The 23256-nt window shown below is 33.1% G+C and overlaps 1 protein-coding gene across 2 annotated transcripts in view; it reads left to right on the top strand.

The window, feature by feature from the left end:
- The window catches only part of mdga1 (MAM domain containing glycosylphosphatidylinositol anchor 1), a 409026-nt gene that overhangs the window by 320090 nt on the left and 65680 nt on the right, over positions 1 to 23256 (top strand). For both annotated transcript variants that reach the window (XM_087279741.1, XM_087279742.1), the window contains exons 12-15: positions 3316 to 3490; positions 8524 to 8547; positions 10012 to 10164; positions 12757 to 12918. In XM_087279741.1, coding sequence (XP_087135867.1) covers positions 3316 to 3490; positions 8524 to 8547; positions 10012 to 10164; positions 12757 to 12918 — 514 coding nt within the window. The remainder of the gene's footprint in view (positions 1 to 3315; positions 3491 to 8523; positions 8548 to 10011; positions 10165 to 12756; positions 12919 to 23256) is intronic.

The raw sequence follows: 23256 nt of genomic DNA, 5'->3' as shown, positions 1-23256 counted from the left end.
ATACACCTTGGTTAATGAAGCAAGGGCGTCATTAAATGTGTAGTTTTGAGGCTCACGCAGCTTATATACAAAGATGTACAGCAAATGTGAGGTAAAAATTAAGCAAGCATATACTGTATGAGTTTATAAAAAGTCTTTCTAAATTATGCTTGGTAGGCATTAGTTTAGTTGTGGCAATGCACCAATTCCATTGTGGATGCCATTATCATTAAAGGGTTAGTTCACATTTAAAAAAAAAAAAAAAGTTATTTATTTGTTATTTATTACTGAGACATTCATTCATTTTCAGAACACAAATTATGATATTATTATAGTGTTTTGACAATGTTTTTGGTTCCTTTTTTATGGGGTCAAAGAACCCCCGGATGTTAACTAAAATATTTTAATTTGTGTTCAAATATTTTGTTATTTTTCCAAATAAAAGTCTTGGGGGATTGGAAAACATGAGGGCGAGTAATTAATAACATCCTCTTCATTTTTTGGTGAGCTAACCCTTTAATTATATGAAATGGATTAGCATGCCATGTAACAGGTAAATATTCTGTAGCTCATGAATGTAATATGTTTTTAATTTTGTTTTGGATGAAGTGGGCTATTAAATAACACATCATGGACTTTTATGAGTAAACATTTGCCTTTTACACCTGCCATTTTGGGCACCCTTCACTCTCACAAAATCTGACAAAAGATGTTTGCTGCTTGTTTGAACAACTTATTTATAATGAGTTGAAACGAGATGTTATGTGTTTAGTTATTAAAAAAAGGTGAGACGCAACATTAAGTGAGGTTTTCTGGTGCTGTGTAAAATAGAGAAACACCAACAAACATATGTGAAGCAAAAAGTAGTAATTCTGACCTGTCTTCCCCTGAAATGTGTGATGCTTGTGTATGGTCGGAGGGGTCCAGTTTCGCTACATGTAAAAGTGTATGTGACAAATAAAGGCATCATCATCAATTTATTATGTTTATTATGTTTATTTTGGTACTCTTTAGATGAACAATCAATCAGTGAAAGGTAAACCACTTTTAAAAAGTTTGTTCTAGTAGTTTTTTATCGAAGTCTGAGCATTTGTTTCTGTGTTTGAAGTGTTTTTCCTTCTTTGTTGATGTCGGTTTGATGCTTGAGCCACAATATCCCTAGCCACGCCCCTTTTACCATTAGTCTGCTATGAAGGGATGAAGCGTAAAATTAAAGCCCCACCTCTTAATATTCTGTGTCAGTGGGAACACACTGAAATAAAAGTCTCAGCAATTTGACATGATCAATCCCTTATTCCACTGAAGAAGACATGTAACATTATTAAAGTTAGCGATTAATTAATTCATTGATAGTTCATTTAAATGATGATGATCATTGGAATTTGTGGACTTCCCTGGATAAAACCATATGTTCAGATGAGTGTGTTTCTGTGTCCGTGCTGTCTGTGCTATATTGAAGTGTCTTCTGTCACCCTCTTCTCCCAGTTCTCCTTGTTTTGCTGTCAGCGCTATTTATGAGACACAAAACTATATGAATTTCATTATTTTTTGGGGTGGATATGTTAAAAAGCAGCTGGGGAATTATTATAGTGCTACATTTGGCAGGGGTATATCATTATGTTTCCATAAATTTCAAAGCCTAATGATTGTTTTAAAGTGATTATAAATGCAACAGGATATAAATTATGCATGTGTTGTAGGCAGTTACCACACAGATGGAGGCATAAAGACATGAACACATAAAAAATGATTTTCAGAAAGGTGAAAGTGTAATGTTTATTTGTGCATGAAGAAGCTCAAATGTTTTCAGCAGTAATGATAATAATGTGAAGAAATGAGATATATCATAGCAATAAAGGATATTTTAAAATATCTGTGCATAAGATAAAGTTTTGCTAAATGTAAAAGATAAAGCGGGGAAAATAAGTATTGAACACGTCATGTTTTTTCCGGGGAATTATATTTTCTAAAGGAGCTGTTGACATGGAATTTGAACAAGATTTTGTTAAAAACCCAAACAATACAAACATAAAAATAAAGCAAAAAGCATTTAAGAATTTATATAAAAGGCTTTTTTGGTGACGGCAGCTTCAAGACGCCTCTCATAAGGAGAATGAAGTCACATGCATTGCTCAGGTTTGAGTTTTCACAGACAGTGTAAAAATCTTGATGGATCTGTGAGTCTCGGCTATCAAATCTGATCTCTAATTTGTATTCTCTATTGGATTTAAGTCAGGTGATTGGCTGAGTCATTCTACAGCTTATTTTGTTTTTTTTTTCTGTGAAAGGATTTGAGTTTCCTTTGCTGTGTTTTGGATCTTTGTCTTGCTGAAATGTACACTCTGGTTTCATCTTCATCATCCTACTAATGTAAATGTTGGACTGAAGCAGCTAATATTCATTTATACTGAGGAAGGGCAGACGGTTGCTGAAGAACTACTGAGAGATTTCAGCTGCTGTCTACATATCCCTTTCTTCATGTGTTCAATACTTTTTCCCTTTGCCATAACATAAGTTATTGCGCATAACTTCATTTTTAAACTAGTTAGATTTGTTTTCTTTGCATATATGGATTTCTTTGGTTGTTATCAACATCACCTCAGTCAACAGCACCTTTAAAAATATGTTTTCTTTTATTTAATCAGTATGTTTATTGACAATATACATAACAAGAATATCATTACTTTTCTTTAACAATTAGGAAAAGTCAAATAATAATAATAACAATAAAAAAGGAAAGAAAAAAAAACATATACAACCCCCCCCCATCCATACAAGGTATAATTGTCACAAATTTTGTCAAAACATTTCACAAATATGTTTTCTGAGAAAAATGGTGACCACTGTATGTCGCAAAATTACAGTTTTATTGTATTTTTGATCGATAATTGTGACATTTAAACTTGCGCTTTGAAAATGTAAGCATTTCTATCGCAAATAAAATACGTATGATATATTTTTAAATATATTTATTGAAATATTTCAAATATGTCTTAAATGTATTTTTTTAAATATAACATTTAAAAAAAAAATATATATATATATATAAAAAATAAAATAAAAATAAATAAAAATAAATGAACAAAAGAATAAATAAATGTATACATTAAAAAAATTAAAATAATTTATTATCTAATTAATTAATGTATTTGTTTATTTGTTTGTTTATTTATTTATTTATTTTATATATATATATATATATATATATATATATATATATATATATATATATATATATATATATATATATATACACATCTTAAAACAGGTATAAATGATAATTAACTCCATTTCCATCAGAATATTTTTACCTCTTTTTCTCTCTTGTGTTTGCAGAATCGACAGACAGTTTTGTCCAAACAGATCACCACTAAAGAGCCTGCAAAAGGTGTGTTGATGTCCTACACGCTGACGGAGCTGCGTATTCCTCTGTCATATGAGGTCAGCCTCGCTCCTATAACCAGCTTCGCCACCGGAAACACCGTCACTCGCACCATCCAGTACTCTGAGCGTAAGCCAACCTTATATTGCACCAGTCCTTTAATAAATACATCATACAGCAGACATGATGTCAGCTGTCAGTAGCAGAATGTGTGTGTGTATGTGTGTGTTTATTTTTGTCTGAAGGCGAGACACTGCATGCAAAAACACCTTTTTTATGCACCTGTCAATTTTGAGATTTGTGTTTTTTTTTTTCAGTCTAAAGGCAAGAAAACATCCAAGAAAGCCCTTTAAAATGTCTGTTTTGTTGCACCTTATCAATTTTGTTAAATTACAAAGTGTAATTTTAAAGGCTGTTTTTTTTTTCTCCTGCACTGAGTCATAAATCGTACACACACCAGACTTCACAGTTTTATTCATATTTATATTCTGTTGTTTTTGCCCAGGGATATGTTCATATGTAATTTACTAGAGTATATACCTCATTTTATTCTACTTTTTCTGGCAGTTCATAGTATTTATTTATTAATTTTTTTAAAATAAGAACTAATAAATAAATCTCTTCTGGAAAAAACGGTTGACTCTAAATAGTAAAAATAATAATAATGGGCGACGTGGTGGCGCAGTGGATAGCAAGTTCACCTCACAGCAAGAAGGTCGCTGGGTCATTCCACTGTGGCGACCCCAGATTAATAAAGGGACTAAGACGAAATGAAAATAAAGAATTAATAATAATAATAAGAATAATAATAAAACATCAATAATAATAATAATGACAATAATGATAACATTAACTAAATAATTAGGAATAATAATAATGATAATAATAATAATAATAATAATAAAAGCAATGATAACATTAAGAACAACAACAAAATCAACGATAATAATAATAATAATAATAATAATAATAAAAATTATTATTATTAATTATTATCATTATTATTATTATTATGACAATAATGATAACAACAACAACAATAATAATAATAATAATGACAACAGCTAAAAAATAATGATAATAGTAATAATAATAATAATAGCAATGACAACAACAAAAACAACAATAATTATTATTATCATTATGACAATGATAACAACAGCAGCAATACTAATAATAATAATAATAATAATATAATATTATAATAATAATAGCAATAATAATAATAATAATAATAATAATAATAATAATAATTATTATTATTATTATTATTAATATTATTATTTATATTACTATTATTATACTAATATATCGTTATTATTATTAATAATAATATTAATATTAATATATTTATTATTGATATTATTATTGTATGTATTATTAATAATAATATTGTTCTTCTTCTTCTTCTTCTTCTTCTTCTTCTTAGTAGTAGTAGTAGTAGTAGTAGTAGTAGTAGAATACAATTTAATACAATACAATAATAACACATTTATAATTCATTAAACCTGACCAGAAATGCGTGCAAATGAGCATGTATTAGTTACGTATTAGTATGTGTTAACATTTTTAAAAATATATATTCTGCAACAATATACACAATGCAATACATGTAAAATACATATACATCTAAATATTGCAATGCTTAATGTAATCAATTAACTTGAAAAGTATTTTCATTATTAGTAAATTTATTTTTGCCCCAATGATGAAATGTGCTAATATCTGCCTCATATTTTACTTTCACACAAATCTATTATTATGAATGTACATATATTGCATTGTTTCAGGTCATAAATATAGCAGTCTTGTTAAATTTTGATGTATTATACATGGCCGAGCACAAAGCTTTGCTGGTCGAGCCCAAATTGTTAAATTCCTCATGATTCCCATCAGCAGAGGTCATGCATTTCAGATGTGAGCTTTGGCTTTGTGGATTATGTTAAATTGAGATGTCAAAAGCATGGCAGGCACCGTGTGTTGAGTTTGCTGATGGCAACAGAACAGCAGGAACAGGCCAGAGCTCAGAAACGCTGATAGAATCCAATCCCATTGGACAGTCTTTCAATCTCCAACTCCCAATCTCAGCATTTACTCTTGCCAGACTAAGAAATGGGCAACTTTGAGAACAAATGGACTGCTGGAAGACATTGAACTCCTTTTGCTGAGATGTTAAGGCAAACAATTGAGGTTTAATATTTATATAAAGTATATAATTGTTAAAACGTTTGGTTTGAAAAGAAATTAGCACTACAGTACAATTTTACTCTAGTCTTTTTGGGCTTATAATGGAAAATTATATGTGGACACTGCTTATTTATAAACGCTGCCTACAGTAAATATTTTTTTTTATATAATTTTAAAAAATAATATTATAATAAATGTTTTTAATACTTTTTGAATATACTTTTCATAACAAGAATAAATTATATTTAAAGATAAATTTGCATCCCTGGAATAAATGCATTTTAACCCTCAAGGATACCTCATACAGTACTGCAGTCTTTAATTTTTTACATGACATTTTTTTAAAACAAATGTCTTTTCACTGTCTTTGAAAAAATAAAATTGATCAATTTATGCTTTTTTTTTTTTTTTTTTTACATTTTTTTTCATTTAAATACCTCTAACAGTAGACATCTTAGAATTTTATTTGTAAAGTTGAAATCCAAGTCTATTTGCTGATGTTTCAAATTTAATCTTAACCCCACTCAGCTAAGAGAAAGTTAACTTTTTTTTTGTATAATTCAATTTTCTGTCATATGTAATTTTTATTTTTCTGCAAAAATTTCAGTGCAGTCAGTTCAGACTATCCAAAACCTATAAATGTGGGGACTTATCAAAACATCCTCTATTTGACTGTAGGGCTGTTTGTGTGTGTTAGTGTGAGTGTTTGGCACATTGAGCATGCTGCATAGACTCAGACCCTTATTTAGGTATATGACTGATTGGCATTGTGTTGAAGTTATTTTTGTTGGACAAATTCAATAAATTGCTTTAGTATATACCTTTCATTTCTTATAGGTGCCCATTTATTGGCAAAGGGGAAGATTAAGAAGTTTTTTTTTACATTGTTGAATCAAGTCTCGTTTTTTGTTTGTGTCCACGTGGCTAACTTAAAAAGTAACCAAGTCTTGAACTTAAATTTTGCCCAAAAATGTCCTTAGGGAGCTTAACATATATTTACATAATTGAAATTTAAAAATGTTATCAAAATAATAGTTTTTTGTGTATATTTCTGATTAAATAAATTCACACTGCATATAAACTCAACGGCCACTTTATTAGGTAAACCCTGTCCAACTGCTCGTTAACAGTCCTTTCTAATCGGCTAATCAAATGGCAGCAACTCAATGGATTTGGGCATGTAGACATCGTCAAACCGAGCATCAGAATGGGGAAAGAGTGTGATTTAAGTGACTTTGTACGTGGCATGGTTGTTAATACCAGACGAGGTGTTCTGAGTTTTTCCGAAACTGCTGATCTACTGGGATTTTCCTGCACAACCATCTCTAGGTCTTACTTGTTGATGCCAGAGATCAAAGGAGAATGGCTAGAATGGTTCCAGCTGATAGAAAGGCAACAGTAACTCAAATAACCATTTGTTACAACCGCAGTATGCAGAAGAGCATCTCTGCACGCAAAACACATCCAACGTTAAGGCAGATGGGCTACAGCAGCAGAAGACCACACCAGGTGCCACTCCTGTCAGCTAAGAAGAGGAAACTGATGCTACAATTCGCAAAGGCTCACCAAAATTGGACAACAGACAAGATTGGAAAAACGTTGCCTGGTCTGATGATTCTTGAATTCTGCTGCAACATTTGGATAGTAGGGTCAGATTTTGGCATCAACAACATGAAAGCATGGTGGTGTAATGGTGTTGGGGATATTTTCTTGGCATACTATGGGCCCATTAGTACCAATTGAGCATCGTGTCAACGCCACAGCCTACCTAAGTATTGTTGATGACCATGTCCATCTCTTTATGACCACAGTGTACCCATCTTCTGGTGGCTACTTTCAGCAGGGCTACATCCAGCAGGATAACGCACCATGTCATGTACTGCAAATCATCTCAGACTAGTTTCTTAAACATGACGATGACAATGACACTGTACTCAAACGGCCTCCACAATCACCATATCTCGATCCAATAGAGCACCTTTGGGATGTAGTGCATCAACTGTGTGAATATGGACCAAAATGACCCAGTAATATTTCCAGTACCTTGTTAAATCTGTCATGAAGGATTAAGGCAGTTCTGAAAGCAAAAGAGGGTCCAACTCGGTACTATTTAGGTGTACCTAATAAAGTGGCATATATATATATATATATATATATATATATATATATATATATATATATATATATATATATATATATATATATATATATATATATATATATATATATATATACTCTAGGATACCTTTTTCAAAAATATAGAAAATAGAAAAGCTTATATTTTCAGATTGTTGACTTGCATTTTAAAAATACATTAGCACTGTTAAAAGGCTAGAAAAAGTCCATGTTTAATATTAGTATTTCATAGTATAATTTGTTGTTGTTGTCTTAAAGCATGGGTCTCAAACTCAATTCCTGGAGGGCCGCAGCTCTGCACAGTTTTGCTCCAACACTAATCAAATACAGCTGATCAAACTAATTAAGGTGTTCAAAAGAGTCATGAACACATCAACTAGTTGGATCTGCTGTGTTTAATCAGGGTTGGAGCAAAACTGTGCAGAGCTGCGGCCCTCCAGGAATTCAGATTGAGACCTGTGTCTTAAAGGGATAGTTCACCCAGAAAAATGAAAAAATCTGTCATCATTTGCTCACCCTTTATGAGTTTCAAAATTTTATGAGTTTCTTTCTCCTGCTGAATACAAAAGAATTTGAAAAGTGCTACAAACATGTAACCATTAACTTAGCATTTAATCACATTTGTGTTTCCTACTACAGACGTCAGTGGTTACCAGATTTTAGCATTCTTCACAATATCTTCTTTTGCATTCAGCAGAAAAAGAAACTTGTTAAAGAATTGAACGACCTGAGGGTGAGTAAATAATGAGTACATTTTCATTTTAAGCATGAACTACTCCTTTAAGTGTAATGTATAATAATAAAGGCGTCTATTTTACCTGATTTCTGTTCTCTTTCAGCCTACACTTACCCAAGACCTTCAGGTAAGACAGTCCTGTGCTTTTTCTTTTTACTTATTCATGTTGTCGTTCTCTCTCTCTCCTCTAAACCGTCCTCGCCATGTCTTTTAGTTCTTCCATATTAAATTCAACACAGTTCTCCTGGCAGCAGTATCGCATAGCTTTGCCAACGAGGTGCAAAAAACAAAAAGAAAAGTCACATAAATTAAAACAGACTGGAGATCAGCCGAGTAAATTGAAGAGCTGCGTGCTTGCGGAGGGCAGAGAAGAGGGATTTCAAACCACAACGCGGAAATCCTGCATTCTCCTCCGTTCACTCGCTCTGCTCCTCACACACTTGCAAAACGAGTTAATCAGCCATTTAAAGTGTGAATGGAGACGTTCAGGGTGACTAACTGCAGCGTTCTGTGTTCTGCGTTTGTTAAATGAGGCTAATCGCTGTGAACGCTGCAATATGCTGAGAGTACTCCAGAGGAACCTGTCGAGAGGCTTCCTTACATTAAACACGCCTGAGGAACCATGCTGAGATCTCCTCATCAGATATACACGACTGAAACAGACTTTAAGCAAACACTTCAATGCAGGTGCGAACGCTTAGCTAAGCATAAGAGACTCAAGCTATTTATAACATGATGACGATGTAGCCAATATCACAGCCATGATAAAGCCACAACCATAACACTCTTCAGCCAAAGACTCACTGAAGCTTAGCAGGGCTGAGCCTGGTCTTTACCTGAAGGGTAGACCACATGAAAAAAAAGCAAGGTTGCTGTTGGATGTGGTGTTAGTGAGGCCAGCAGGAGGTACTCAACCTGTAGTCTTTGTGAGTCCTAATGTCCCAGTATAGTGAAGGGGACGCTACACTGTCAGTGAACGCTGTCTTTCAGATGAGATGTTAAACCGAGATCCTGACTCTCGTAAAGAGTAGTGGTATAACTCCGGTGTCCATTTTCCCTCTATTTGACCCTTACCGATCATGGCCCCCCAATCATCACCATTCAAAAAAATTGGCTCTATCACTATCTCTCCACTCCAGCTATAGAACTGAACTGAACTTAAACTCTGAAAACTGAACTACACTGTTTCAATTTACTATGATATTATATGTAAAGCTGCTTTGACACAATCTGCATTGTAAAAGCGCTATACAAATAAAGATGAATTAAATTAAATTAAATTAAATTAAATTAAATTAAATTAAATTAAATTAAATTAAATTAAATTGAATTGAATTGAATTGAATTGAATTGAATTGAATTGAGTTTAATTTAATTTAATTTAATTTAATTTAATTTAATTTAATTTAATTTAATTTAATTTAATTTAATTTAATTTAATTTAATTTAATTTAATTTAATTTAATTTAATTTAATTTAATTTAATTTAATTGAACTATAGCTGGTGTGTAGTTAGCGCACTGGCACTATTGTCCTGTGGCTGCTGTCACATCATCCAAGTGAAGCTTATGTTTCTGTGTGTGTGTTATAGATCAAGTGTGCGGGTTTGAGGATATTAGGATATGTGGATTCACTCAAGACCGTGGTGACATTTTTGACTGGACCAGGCAGAACCATCTCACGCAGAACCCTAAACGCTCAGTCAATACAGGGCCCGATATGGACAGGAGTGGGACGAAAGAAGGTGAAAGTATACACAAATGCATCCTCATCCATTCACACACTCCAGAGTTAAAGCAATATTTTATTTCTTTCTACTTACTATTAATGATGAATTATATACAGTCATATTGAGGTACATAGCTCTGCTGAAAAATCCAGCTAAAACCAGCCTAGGCTGGTTGGCTGATTTTAGCTGGTTGACCAGCCTGGTTTTAGAGGGGTTTTGACCATTTCCAGCCTGGTCTTAGCTGGTCAGGCTGGAAAATGACCAGCTAAATCCAGCTAAAACCAGCTTGATCAGCCTGGTTTAAGCTGGACATAGCTGATTCTGGCTGGGCTCCCAGCCTGACCAGCTAAGACAAGGCTGGGAATGGCTGGAAAACAGCCTGGAAATGGCCAAACCCCTCCAAAACTAGCCTGGTCGACCAGCATAAACCAGCCAACCAGCCTAGGCTGATTTAAGCTGTTTTTTTTTTTTTTGTAGGGAGCTGATTTCTTACACTAAGTAAACTAGTGTCACCCAACTGATACACTATAACATGGGGTAAACTACATGTATACAACATGAAATTTTGGTTACTAGCATGTTCTCCAGTCTAAAGGTCGGGATGACAGAAGCGACAGTAAAATGACTCAAGTTTGGCTGCACTCATTGTCCAGCCTCACGCATCGCCAGCCCACGGTTGATGACATGATCCACTACAGTTTTTTCCAACTTCTGCCAAAACAATGTCTCCTTTTTTCAAAACTCTACACACAATTCTCAAAACTGCACACACAAAATGCCAAATGTCTTACATCTACTTCAAAATGTAACATTGCATTTAAAAATTGCATCAAACGGCAAGCACTTCTTTCAAAATAGTAAATGTTTGAATAAATCATATAAACACTGTTGCTCTAAATCTATAGCTCTTTGCTCTGTAGGCCTATATCTACATTTTAATCCAATGTTTTACAGTGGCAGTAAACTGCTGAGAGGAGTAACAGGTACACTAAACACCACGGACATGAAAAAACTGAAAATATTTATTAGGCGAAACATCATGGTTGTCTGCAACATAAAAAAAAACATAAACATACTGTATATAAAAATGTAAAAAAAATAGGACATATCTAAAGCAAAAGTATATACAGTACTTTAAAACAGTGGTTCTTACACTTAATTCACCAAGTACCACCTCAGAAAAAATTGTCTCTCAAAGTACCACCATAATGACTGGTATTGAAATACATAGTAGGCCCAATTAAGCGGCTACAGCTTACTACAAAACTACAGATTATTTCTTATTATTATAAATATTTATTATTGTCAGCCACATTAAACATAATAAATAGTTTGAACAATAACACACAGGTAAAAAAGGTAAATAAAACGTCAACGTTTAAATTAAAATGTGATTTAAAAAGTGAATTAATAATGGCACTGTTCTGAAAAAGTTCAAAGAAAACTGCTGTACTTAAATGTAAAGTATTATAAAGTAGCCTATTCATTTAAACCTGCAAATGTTTCTTAGACCTCATAAGTAAAGGTTATACCATATGTCATAATATTCATATATAACACTGTTTGATACATTTTGAAATATGTTGCATGTGTATTCATTGCCTGGAAAAGCGGCATGTGGCCATAGGGTTGGTCATCACACACTTTACAGTGCGTTTAGAAGAATTCATATATATATATATATATATATATATATATATATATATATATATATATATATATAAAAATATATATATTTATTTATTTTTTTTAATTTAGGATTTAGAAAAGGACAAAATGGGATAGGTACAAAACTACAAATTGTGGATGGGTGGAAAACCATTTTTTTTTTTTTGACCAGAGCAGCCCAGTGTCCCCTCACCTTTGACCTATACTAGACTAAACAGTGAACAGTGCAAAACAGTGCAATTAAAAATTGAGTTCAAGGCTGAGAAATAGATTCTGTAAATAAAGAGCTAAGAAGTTCCTTTTTGGATTTTGTACATCTTTATAAATCTGAAGAGAAACATTTCCGCATTTTGTGTGTGTGTGTGTGTGTGTGTGTGTGTGTGTGTGTGTGTGTGTGTGTGTGTGTGTGTGTGTGTGTGTGTGTGTGTGTGTGTGTGTGTGTGTGTGTGTGTGTGTGTGTGTGTGTGTGTGTGTGTGTGTGTGTGTGTGTGTGTGTGTGTGTGTGTGTGTGTGTGTGTGTGTGTGTGTGTGTGTGTGTGTGTGTGTGTGTGAATGAGAGGGATAGTTCACCCAAAATCACACACCTTTCATTGTTTCAGTTGCTTTCCTAGTTGAGTTTCTTTCTTCTGTTGAGCACAAAGGTAGATAAGAGAAGGATGTTGGAATACCCACTGACGTCGGTAGTATTTTTTGTTCCTACTATTGATATCAATCGTTGCTTTTTTTAAAAAACCCTCTGCAGAATATATGGTTTTGTGTTCAACATAAGAAAGAAACTCAACTAGGCTTAAAACAATGAAGGATGTGCGATTTTGGATGAACTATCCCTTATGAACTATCCCATAAATGTTTAGAACCATTTGAGTGTGAGGAAATGTTCATGCTTGGGTGAATGATCCCTTTAACATATGTTCTTTGTACTTTTCTTCTACTATAAAGGCTATTACATGTACATTGAGACGTCTCGTCCACGTCAGCCTGGGGATCGAGCTCGTCTTCTCTCTCCGCTCTACAATGTAACAGCTGCCCGCGGACCAACAGGGACCACCAGAACCCCCTACTGCGTTTCCTTCTTCTACCACATGAATGGGAAACATATCGGTGAGTCTTTAACCCTATACTCAAGTCATACCAAAAAAGATTGTACCTCTTAATTTGCATTAATAGTTTTGGGTACATTGTTAGATTTAACATACAGTAGGCAAAATAAGTATTGAACACGTTATGTTTTTTCCTGGGATTATTATTTCCAAAGGAGCTTTTGACATGAAATTAAACCAGATTTTGGTAAACCCCAAGAAATAAAAACAAAACAAAACAAATTTGAGTTAGTATGAGTTATGCGTGATAACAATGGAACGACACGAGGAGAATGTACTGAATTACGAAAGTATATTAATTACTTTATATAAAATGCTTTATTGGTGATGGCAGCTTAAAGATGCTTCTTATATGAAGAACAAAGCCTCATGAATTGTTCAGGAGTTCAGGAGTTTTTCACAGACTTCAACAGAGTGTAAAAATCTTGATGGTTCTGTGGGTCTCGTCTATCAAATCTGAGCTTTAATTTGTATTCTCAATTGGATTCAAGTCAGGTGATTGGCTGGGCCATTCTACAGCTTGATTTTCTTTCTCTGAAAGAATTTGAGAGTGTCCATGGCTGTTTTTTTAGATCATTTTCTTGATTAAATGTTCATTCTGGTTTCATCTTCATCATCCTGCTAATGTAGATGGACTGAAGCAGCTAATATTAATTTACAGGAAGCGCAGAGGGTTTCGGAAGAACTACTGAGAGATTTCAGCTGCTGTCTGGGCCTTCACTGCCTTTCTGCACCTCCCTTTCTTCATGTGTTCAATACCTTTACCCTGCTTCATTTCATTTTATTAAGCATAACTTAATTTGTAAACTAATTAGATTTGTTTTCTTTGTATATATGGATTTCTTTGGTTTTTACCAACATCTTGGGAAATTTCAAGTCAACTGCACCGTTATGAATATGTTTTCTGAGAAAAATGATGACGTGTTCAGTACTTATTTTTCCCGCTGTTGCTCTCGTAATCAAAGGGCATTTATTTTGTGCTTGCCCTATAAATGTTCTATTGACTTTCAAAGTGCTATTGGACGATTCAATTGCAGGGCTCAAAACTGCAATCGTTTTGACCATTTTTTCAAGCCCGGACTTGCATTCAACCATTTACCTAAAACTGTTCTTTTGAAAAATCATCTTTATTTTGAATAAGTTGAATGTCAGTAAGACCCAATCCCAATTCTACCTCATAGCCCTTCGCCTTACCCTCGTTTTGCACATTCGCGTGAAGGGATAGGGGTGTCACAATTCTCTTTAGCGTGAAGACGTAGGGCTAAGAGGAAGGTCTAGACACCCCTTGAAACTGAGATTTTTCTGGATCACACTCGATACCAAGGGGTAACAAAAATTTCCCAGAATACAGCAGCTACAGTGGGAATATGGCTACACATGGAAGTCAGGAGATGCACAAATTTTATTTTATTTTTGTCAGGAATTTATTATTACGAATTTTTACAACAAACAAGCACATGTTTTAATACATTCATAACCGTGTTCTTGTTTTATCGTCATGCTTTAAAAAAGCGCTAAAATAAAAACTGCTAAATTTTGCTATCTATAATCCATAATCAAAACTCCTGTATAGTAGTCCCACAACATTCTGACCCTCGATGTCACTCGAATCCCCTGTCAGAAAAGTCTAGGGCTGGGTATGACCTTTTCACAGTGTCCTTTTTTGTGTGTTTACATAGATGAATACGGCCACAATGTAAATGCACAGTACAATTATGACCTTATTGTCAAATTATATCGTTATGATAACATGATATATGCCTTTAGTGATTTGCTGAAGGTAAATACCAAAAAAATAACACAACTGGAATAATACAACAATCGTGATCGTTGATCTCATATAAAGCAAGAGATCTCGATGACAAATGATGACGTGTGCAGGCACTGTAGTGCTGTCTCAATTTTTAGGGGTACAAGCCCTTCCCCTTCACACTCTGTTTCAAGGGCCAAGGGTAAGGGGTAGGGTACAAAAATAGAATTTGGATTGGGACTAAATTATCTCTACGTTTTCATTTTTTGGGTGAGCTATCACACAAAAGTCAGTGTTTGAAATCTTCCTGCTTTGTTCACATGATGTTTTCCCTGTTGTATTCATTGAGAATTGATGGAATAGTGAAACTCGGCTTCTACATGACAAGTTGGAGGCATGATGATGTCTCCCTGCCAAAATAAATGTGTTTTCTCGTACACGTCTTTATACCGAAGCTTCTCACTGAAGTTTGGTTGCTCTGAAAGCATTCTGTTGTGCTGGAGCATTGGGCTGAATCTGTCAGGGAAAGTACAATGCTTTATGAGTTGCGTTCACTAGAAGGTCAAAGACAGTGAAGGACACAGACAGTCAGTCAGAGAGAGAGAGAAAGAGAGAGAGAGGTGATGTCATCCACACATCCATTACTTATTTATCAGGACTGTTAAAACATTAAGGTTTGTTTCAAAGTGACATCTGTCTATTCTCTCTCTTGTGCTTGTGTGTGTTTTCTTGGCACATTTACGTCATTCAAGCATGATTAAGTGTCAAAGTGTTGTAATTTTAAGAGAGAGTACAAAAGTGCACACAAACATTAAGTATGTTAAGTATATTATAAGTCATAACTGGAAAGGTTTAGGGTTAGTAAAGAGTAGATAAGAAAGAAATTAATACTTTTGTTGATCAATGCAGTGAAGATTAAATTGATCAAATGATCCTTCAAAAATAACCTGTTACATTAAAAAGAGTAACTGTTTTCATTATTGATATTATTAATAAACATTCCGTGTGCAGCAAATCAGCATTTTAAAAAGATTTGAGAAGGATCATGTGAAACTGAAGGCTAAAGTAATGATGTTAAAATCTTAGAGGAATTAACTGTAATTTGAAAATGTTTTTTTTTATGATATATTGAAATAGCAAATGAGCTGTTAACAGATATACTTACCTGATACTTACCTGTTGTGATGGTATGAGTCATTCCATACTAGTCCCCCTGCTATAAAAAAGGGCAGGGTGAGCACAGTATGGTGTGGAGTGTAGGAGCAAGTTTGAGTAGGGTGGAGCAGTAAATTGAGTAATAGTATTTCTGTATTTGTAGAAAGTAACGTTAGACAAGTGCTACTGATCTTGCATTTCATTTGTATTTTGCTGGATATTATTTTAGGGGGATTTATTTTTTCACTGAGCACTCTAAATAAATACCCTCTGCACCACAGTGCTAATTCCACTTCACCATTTTTGAAGATTTTTGAGGTTTGAGACCTAACAGAAAATTGTCTCTAACGCCTGTTCCCTTTAAGAGTCAGTTGCGCCGCGCCATGGTGCATTTGCTATTTACATGGCGGACTTTGTAAGTGCAGCGCGGGGATAAAGAATAAGCCTCCTCCATTCGGCCTTTACTTTCACTTTCCCTTTTTCTCTTTTGTGGATAAGGCAATGGTGTTTTATGCGCTCCGCTGAAGATATCCATTAGCCTACATAATTAATTTTGTTTGTTAAGCACAAAGATTTGTTTCAAAACTATTTCTGAATTCAGTTCTAATTTTCAACAAACAAATACATGAACAATAATAACGAAGTTATATCAATCACACGTCCTGCCCCATATGGTCCACAACCCGACAAGTGGACTTATAATACTTTATATAGATGGATATTTATACAAAAGCAAATTGTCATGAATAAACTGAAAAAAGCCCCCCAAGATGAAGAAGGCATGAAGGCGATGGTTTTTATATTTATGTTAAAAGTAATATATTTTGTAATATTTTAATCCTTTAATAATTTTATATTTGTTAAGGTATTTGTGTGTTGTTGTACATCATGTGTGTTTTAAGCAATGTGTGAACAAGGCGCACAACTAACGTGCTCTGCGCTGGACTTTAGACCTGCTCTCAGCTGGTCTATTGTGAAGTCTGTTTTAGTTCCTCAAAATAGCAATGCTTCAACAATGCGCCTTAGCACACCTCTTTTCTCAACTGGAACACCCATGAGTCCATAAAGTGGCGCAAACGAATTTGCTATTTAAACAACGTGCCGCAAATCAGTAAAATTATGCTTGCGCTGGTCTAAAATATGGCAACACATCAGGCAAACGCATCTTGCTCCTTATTGTGCCGGGTGTATGATAGGGCCCTAATGCTGCGTTCACACCAGATGCGAATGAAGCGTTGAGCGCAAGTGATTTACATGTAAAGTCAATGCAAAGACAAGAATACACATTCTGCAGGGTGATTCACGTTAATGAAGTAGCGTGAATGATGCGATTCAGGTGAATGAAGCACTTTGAGTTGAGTGTTTTGCACGTTTGACGTGCTTATGCTCGTATCGCACATTGCGCTAATCACTTGAGTTGAAAAAGTCTGAACTTCAGCAGACATTTGCTTTTGTAGGGGAGTGATTATGACGTAGTAACTGTTGTTAGTGTCCTGAGGTGGAAATCCTCTTGCCGACACCAACAGCTCATCAAACTTAGTTTAAAGCACAACTGAAAATTCATTGTTGAAGGTATAGTTTCTGGAGTAGTTGATGAACTACTCAGACAAGGCGCCAAACAAATATACTGTGTTTTTTAGCCTTCCTAGGGTACATTAAGCACAGCTACTCTCTCAATAAAATTCAAGTTAGCCGTTTAGCAGCGAAGCTTCAGTCAATCTGTCTATATTGTAAAGTGAATTTGACGCATGATAAAGCTAGTAAACTCAAAATGTTCATGAGTTTATTTACGCATGATTTGTTTGCGTCTGCCATGTCTAGTGTGAACACAGCATAAGTGGCCGATCATAGCGAACGAGGTTTATGCGATGAGAGGCGGAGACTTTTGAAGATGAAGGAGAGAGACTTGTGGTTGCTGTTTTGGGTTATCCAGAGCTTTATGACTTCGCAAATCTTGAATATCACAATATTATCAATTATTAAAAGTATATTAATACCAACAGCAACACTCTAGAACACTACCCAGCTGATCCAGTCGTTGCCTAACGACTTAAAAAAAGCACCGGGCTCTTTTTTTTTTCTTGTCAACAAAAAAGGCAGTGAGGTGCACCTTGCATTTTTGGAACATAAATGCGTTTGGTGTGATCGGCCCCTAAGGCTGCATCCGAAATCTAATACTTCCATACTATATAGTACGCTAAAAACAGTATGCCAGCCGAGTATGTAGAAAAACTGTATGCGAGAAGTATCCAGATGACCTACTACTTTAGGTAAGATTCTGAAGTGTCCAAGTTCCATTTATACAACTGACGTTCATACTGTATAGAACATACTTTTCAGATGAGTTGTAAATTCACATTCAGATGCACTGAATGCAGTCTACATTTAGTAGTGTTTACCTTTCTGTGTAATATTCATAGATAAGAATATTTCTCTTGCCTCATCTATCATCTTGGTCTTGGATGGATATTTTGTTTATCACAATGCATTATGGGATTGTCTTTTATGTTAGGGGAACATGTGACCCTACCCTTGGGGTCTTTCACATATGACACATTCTAGCATTCATCTGTACTACATTTTCATTGTTATATCTTTTATGGTCTACTGTGAGAGGGCATCTGTGACGGTAGCCACTTTTTTAAGATACCATGTCACGTTCAATTATATTCAGCTTTTCACAAAATGTGCCTTGAGATGTTGTGGTTGATGTTGTGAAGCTGCTTTCATTACAAGAACATGCGAACAGGTACTTAAGACTCGACCAAAACAAATTAAGTCAAGTAAAAGTACCTGTGCAGATAGTACCAAAACAGCTTTATAGAGATGAGCAGGCGATCATAGAAATCAGGTACAAACTTTCAGCTTTGTGAATCTAGTTGAATACATCAGGCACATTCTCCACTTCAGAAATCTGGTTTAGTTCTGGTTAGATGATTCAATTCAGTTCAGAATCATTGTTGAAGGGTGTGATTCACTAGAGTTCAGCTCTACTTACCCAAACTAAGCAAACCAAAGCAGACAGTGGCAAAAGCCCAAAACTCCACCAGTTGATGGAATTGGAGATATTACTGTACTGTAAATGTGTAAAGCATCGCAAGCAATGTATCAACATTTAAAATGAACACAATATGAAGAATTTTCCCTTTTTTTTTACTTTAAAGAAGAGAGAGGAGAACAAAACATCACTGCTTGAAATGTTTTGCAGTTTGTTTGTTTTTTTGGAATCGATGAAAGAGCACCTATTTTGCATTGAAAAGTTCATATTTTGCAAGCATAGTCCTTCAAGCAAACTTTCGATAGCAGGCCTGAAATTTTTTTTTTTTTTAAATAAATTATTATTTAATTTTATTTAATTATTTAATTACATTTTTTATTTATTCAGTCAGTACATTTCTTTTGTTTTAATTCATTATTATTAGTATTATTATTTGATTTTATGATTAATTTATTTTTACTTACTTTATTTTATCATTTATTTATGTATTTATTGATAGTTAATTTAATAAATAGTTAATTTCTATTTTAATTGAATTAATTTTACCTCAATTTTACATTTATTTTTATAATTTATTTGTATTTTTATTTGTTTGTTTACTTAGTTAAAATTCTATTTGTAATTTAATTTAGTCATTAATGGCTTTTTTTGAAGTGGTTCAAAGATCTGTGACAATTATTGAAGCACCTGTTATCTAACACACACACACACACACACACACACACACACACACACACACACACACACACACACACACACACACACTAACACACACACAGAGAAAAGAAAAGTTTTAGGGGTTGTTTTTGTTTTTATTTAATTATAATTGTTTTACTTTTATTTAATAATTAAATAAATTTTTTTATTTATTTATTTAATCCATATTTTTTTTTTGTTTTTATTCAATACAATTAGTATTATTATTTGATGTTATGATTTATTTATTTTAATTTTACTTTATTTTGTACTTTATTTATTTTTATTTTTTGTTTAAATTTTGAATTTAATTTAGTTTTATTTTAAATTTATTTTAGAATTTTTATATTTATTTATTTGTTCAATTTCTTACAGTTTTTAATTTAATTTAATTTTAAATGTATTTTATAATTTACTTATGCATTTATTCAAATAGTTAAGTTCTATATTAATTTACTTAATTTTAACTTAATTGTACATTTATTTTTTATAATTTATTTTTATTTTTATTTGATTGTTTAATTAGTTAAAATTCTTTTTTTTAATTTAATTTCATTTTTATTTAGTCATTAATGGCTGTTTTTGAAGTGGTTCAAAGATCTCTGACTATCATTGAACCAACTCTTATCTAACACACACACAAAAATACTTGCATGCATGCTTTAATTGGCCATTAATGTATGGAGTTAATCAGAAAAGTCCTTCAAGCAAACTTTCGACAGCAGGCCCAAAGTTTTTGGGTTGTTTTTGTTTTCTCATTTTTCAGCCTGACAAAGAAAGCAACCGAACTTCCGCTTTTCCCTTGGCTTTTTATCTGCACTCTCTTCAGACTTTATCAGCCCATTAATGCCTCATAAATTGCTCTCTCTCTCTCTCTCTCTCTCTCTCTCTCTCTCTCTCTCTCTCTCTCTCTCTCTTTCTCTCTCTCTCTTTCTTCTCTTTACCTGTGCGCCTTGGCTGTCGCTCTCCTTTTCTAATGAGACGAGCCCGTCTAATTATTTGCCAGTTGCCACTCATGACACGGGCTCGCAGTGGGGGGCGGATGGTGAACACACACATACACACTGATGTAAATCTCCAGTTTCAGCACATTCCACACACACACACACGCTTCAATCTGTTCTGCTTTCCGAAGGCATTTTGGATTCCCTGCTGCAGGCCTGCGCTGTATATTTCAAAGGCTATGTTTTATTAATTCCATTGCTATTTAGGAGTCGGGGAGGACAGCAGGTCCTTAATGAAAATTAAAATTGAAAGGCGAACGGCATTAATCATGATCAGAATCACCCTAGGGTGCACACGCACATAAGCTCATACTCAATCTGTCTGCTGAAGCTGGTCCAGACCGTCATGTTTGCTTGTGTTCTGCTTTGAAATGAGAGATGCTGGTTTAAAGTGGTAGTATTTGGACAGGAGGAACTACTGTGCTTACTGGGACCTCAGACTTGACAAAATGATTAAATGCTGTGGCCAGATGGGATTTAGATGAGCTAGGAGGAATGATGGTGGAGCTGGGATTGTCTATGTAGATCTTTGTTCAATACAGCTGCTAAACAATATTTAGGATAAACATGGCACATGTGTCACTAAGTGTTTTTCATTCTTTTATATTCCTTTTGGCTTAGTCTTTTTATTAATCTGGGGTCGCCACAGCGTCAACTTATCCAACTTATCCAGCATGTTTTACACAGCCGATGCCCTTCCAGCTCCAATTGACCTATACCACGTTTTTGGACTTGTGGGTGAAACCGGAGCACCCGGTGGAAACCCACATGAACACAGAGTAATATTTATTTATTTAGTTTGTTAGTTAATTTGCTTAATTTATATATTTTTTTACATTTTTTAAAATAATTTATTTAATTATTTATTTGTTAAGTTAGTTTATTTATTTATTTATTCAAATAGTTAAAAATAATTTTGTATTTTAAATTTATTTCATAATTTATTAATTGTTTTTTAATATTTACATATTTGTTTATATATTTAGTTTAACATTTTTGTTATTTAATTTTATTTAAAATGTATTATTATTTTTTCAATTAGCTTGTTTTGTGTTTATTCATTATTATTAGTAGTATTATTATTTGATGTTGTTTTGTTTATTTCCTTTTACATAATTTAATTTATAATTTATTTAACTGTATTTGCTCGTTTGTTTTTATTTATTTATTTATTTAGTTTAAATTTTCAATTTTATATATATTTTTAAATGCATTTTTATAATTTATTTAGTTATTTATTTGATTAACTATTTTTTGATTACATTGTATTTAAAATGTATTTTTATAATTTTATTCATGTATTTATTTAAATAGTTAACATTTTTATTTTATTATAACTGTATTTTTATGATTTATTTATTTTTATTCATTTGTTTTTATTCGTTTATTTACTTAGTTTAAATGTTTTAAATTTTTCATTTTGTTGAATTTTATTTTAAATGTATTTATTTATTCAATTAGTTTGTTTGTTTTTTTGTTTTTTATTATTGTTATAAGTTTTATTATTTGATGTTGTTTTACTTGATAAAATTTTACTTCATTTATTTGATAATTTATTTATTTGTATTTATTTGTTTGTATTTATCTAGTTTAAATGTTTAATTGATTTTCATTTAATTTTAAATTAATTTATTTGTTCAATTAGTTAAAATTTTTAATTAAATGTATTTATTTTAAATTAATTGTATATAATTTATTTATTTATTTATTCATTTTTGTATTTATTCAAATAGTTATTTTTTATTTTAATTTAATGTAATTTTTTATTTTAAAATTATTATTTAAATGTATTTATTTGTTTTTATTTGTTTATTTATTTAACTTTTTTATTTAATTTGATTTTGTTTAAAATCTGTTTATTTATTTAATCAGTAAGTTTGTTTTCTTTTTGTTCATTATATATTATAGGTTTATTATTTGATATTATGTTTTATTTAATATAATTTGACTTAAAATGTATTTTTTAGTATATTCGTTTGTATTTATTTATTCTTTAGCTTAAATTTTGAATCATTTTTTTTATTTAATTGTAAATGTATTGGTGGCCCAGTGGGTAGCACATTCACTTCACAGCAAGAAGATCACTGGTTCGAGCCTCGGCTGGCTCAGTTGCAATTTTTGTGTGGAGTATGCATGTTCTCCCCGTGTTGGCGTGGGTTTCCTCCGGGTGCTCCGGTTTCCTCCTACAATTCGAAAGACATGTTATAGGTGAATTGGGTGAGCTAAAATTGGTTGTAGTGTATGTGTGTGAATGAGTGTGTGTGGATGTTTTCCAGAGATGGGTTGCAGCTAGAAGGGCATTCGCTGAGTAAAACGTACTGGATAAGTTAGCGGTTCATTCTGCCGTGTCGACCCCAGATTAAAAAAGGGACTAAGCTAAAAAGAAGATGTTTTTTTATATAAATTTTTTAATTAAATAGAATTTTATTAATTAATTTATTTAAATTTTCTGTTCTCAATTTGTGTAGTTTTAAAAAGTATAGTAAACGTTCTTACTGTTCTGCTCTAGTCTGGATGTTGGTGTGATTCTGCTGATTACTGTGTTCTGTAATCTGCTAATCATTGGCCTGTGCATTGGCATGTGGGCGTCACTGTGGGCGCAGATGCTCATCTGAGAGGGCGGCACAGCTGGCTCTGCTCTCATTACATCAGATGCCCTGCTGAGAGACACACGTCCCCAATAACAGTCTGAAAACTGCGCTGGCCGTTAATCACAACCTCATTAGCAGGATGAGA

The sequence above is a fragment of the Danio rerio genome, chromosome 13 (assembly GCF_052040795.2).
Source record: "Danio rerio strain M-AB ecotype USA chromosome 13, GRCz13ab, whole genome shotgun sequence".
Classification (NCBI taxonomy): domain Eukaryota; kingdom Metazoa; phylum Chordata; class Actinopteri; order Cypriniformes; family Danionidae; genus Danio; species Danio rerio.
The sequence above is the reverse complement of the archived record's forward strand: the minus strand, read 5'-3'. Positions and strand labels throughout refer to the sequence as shown.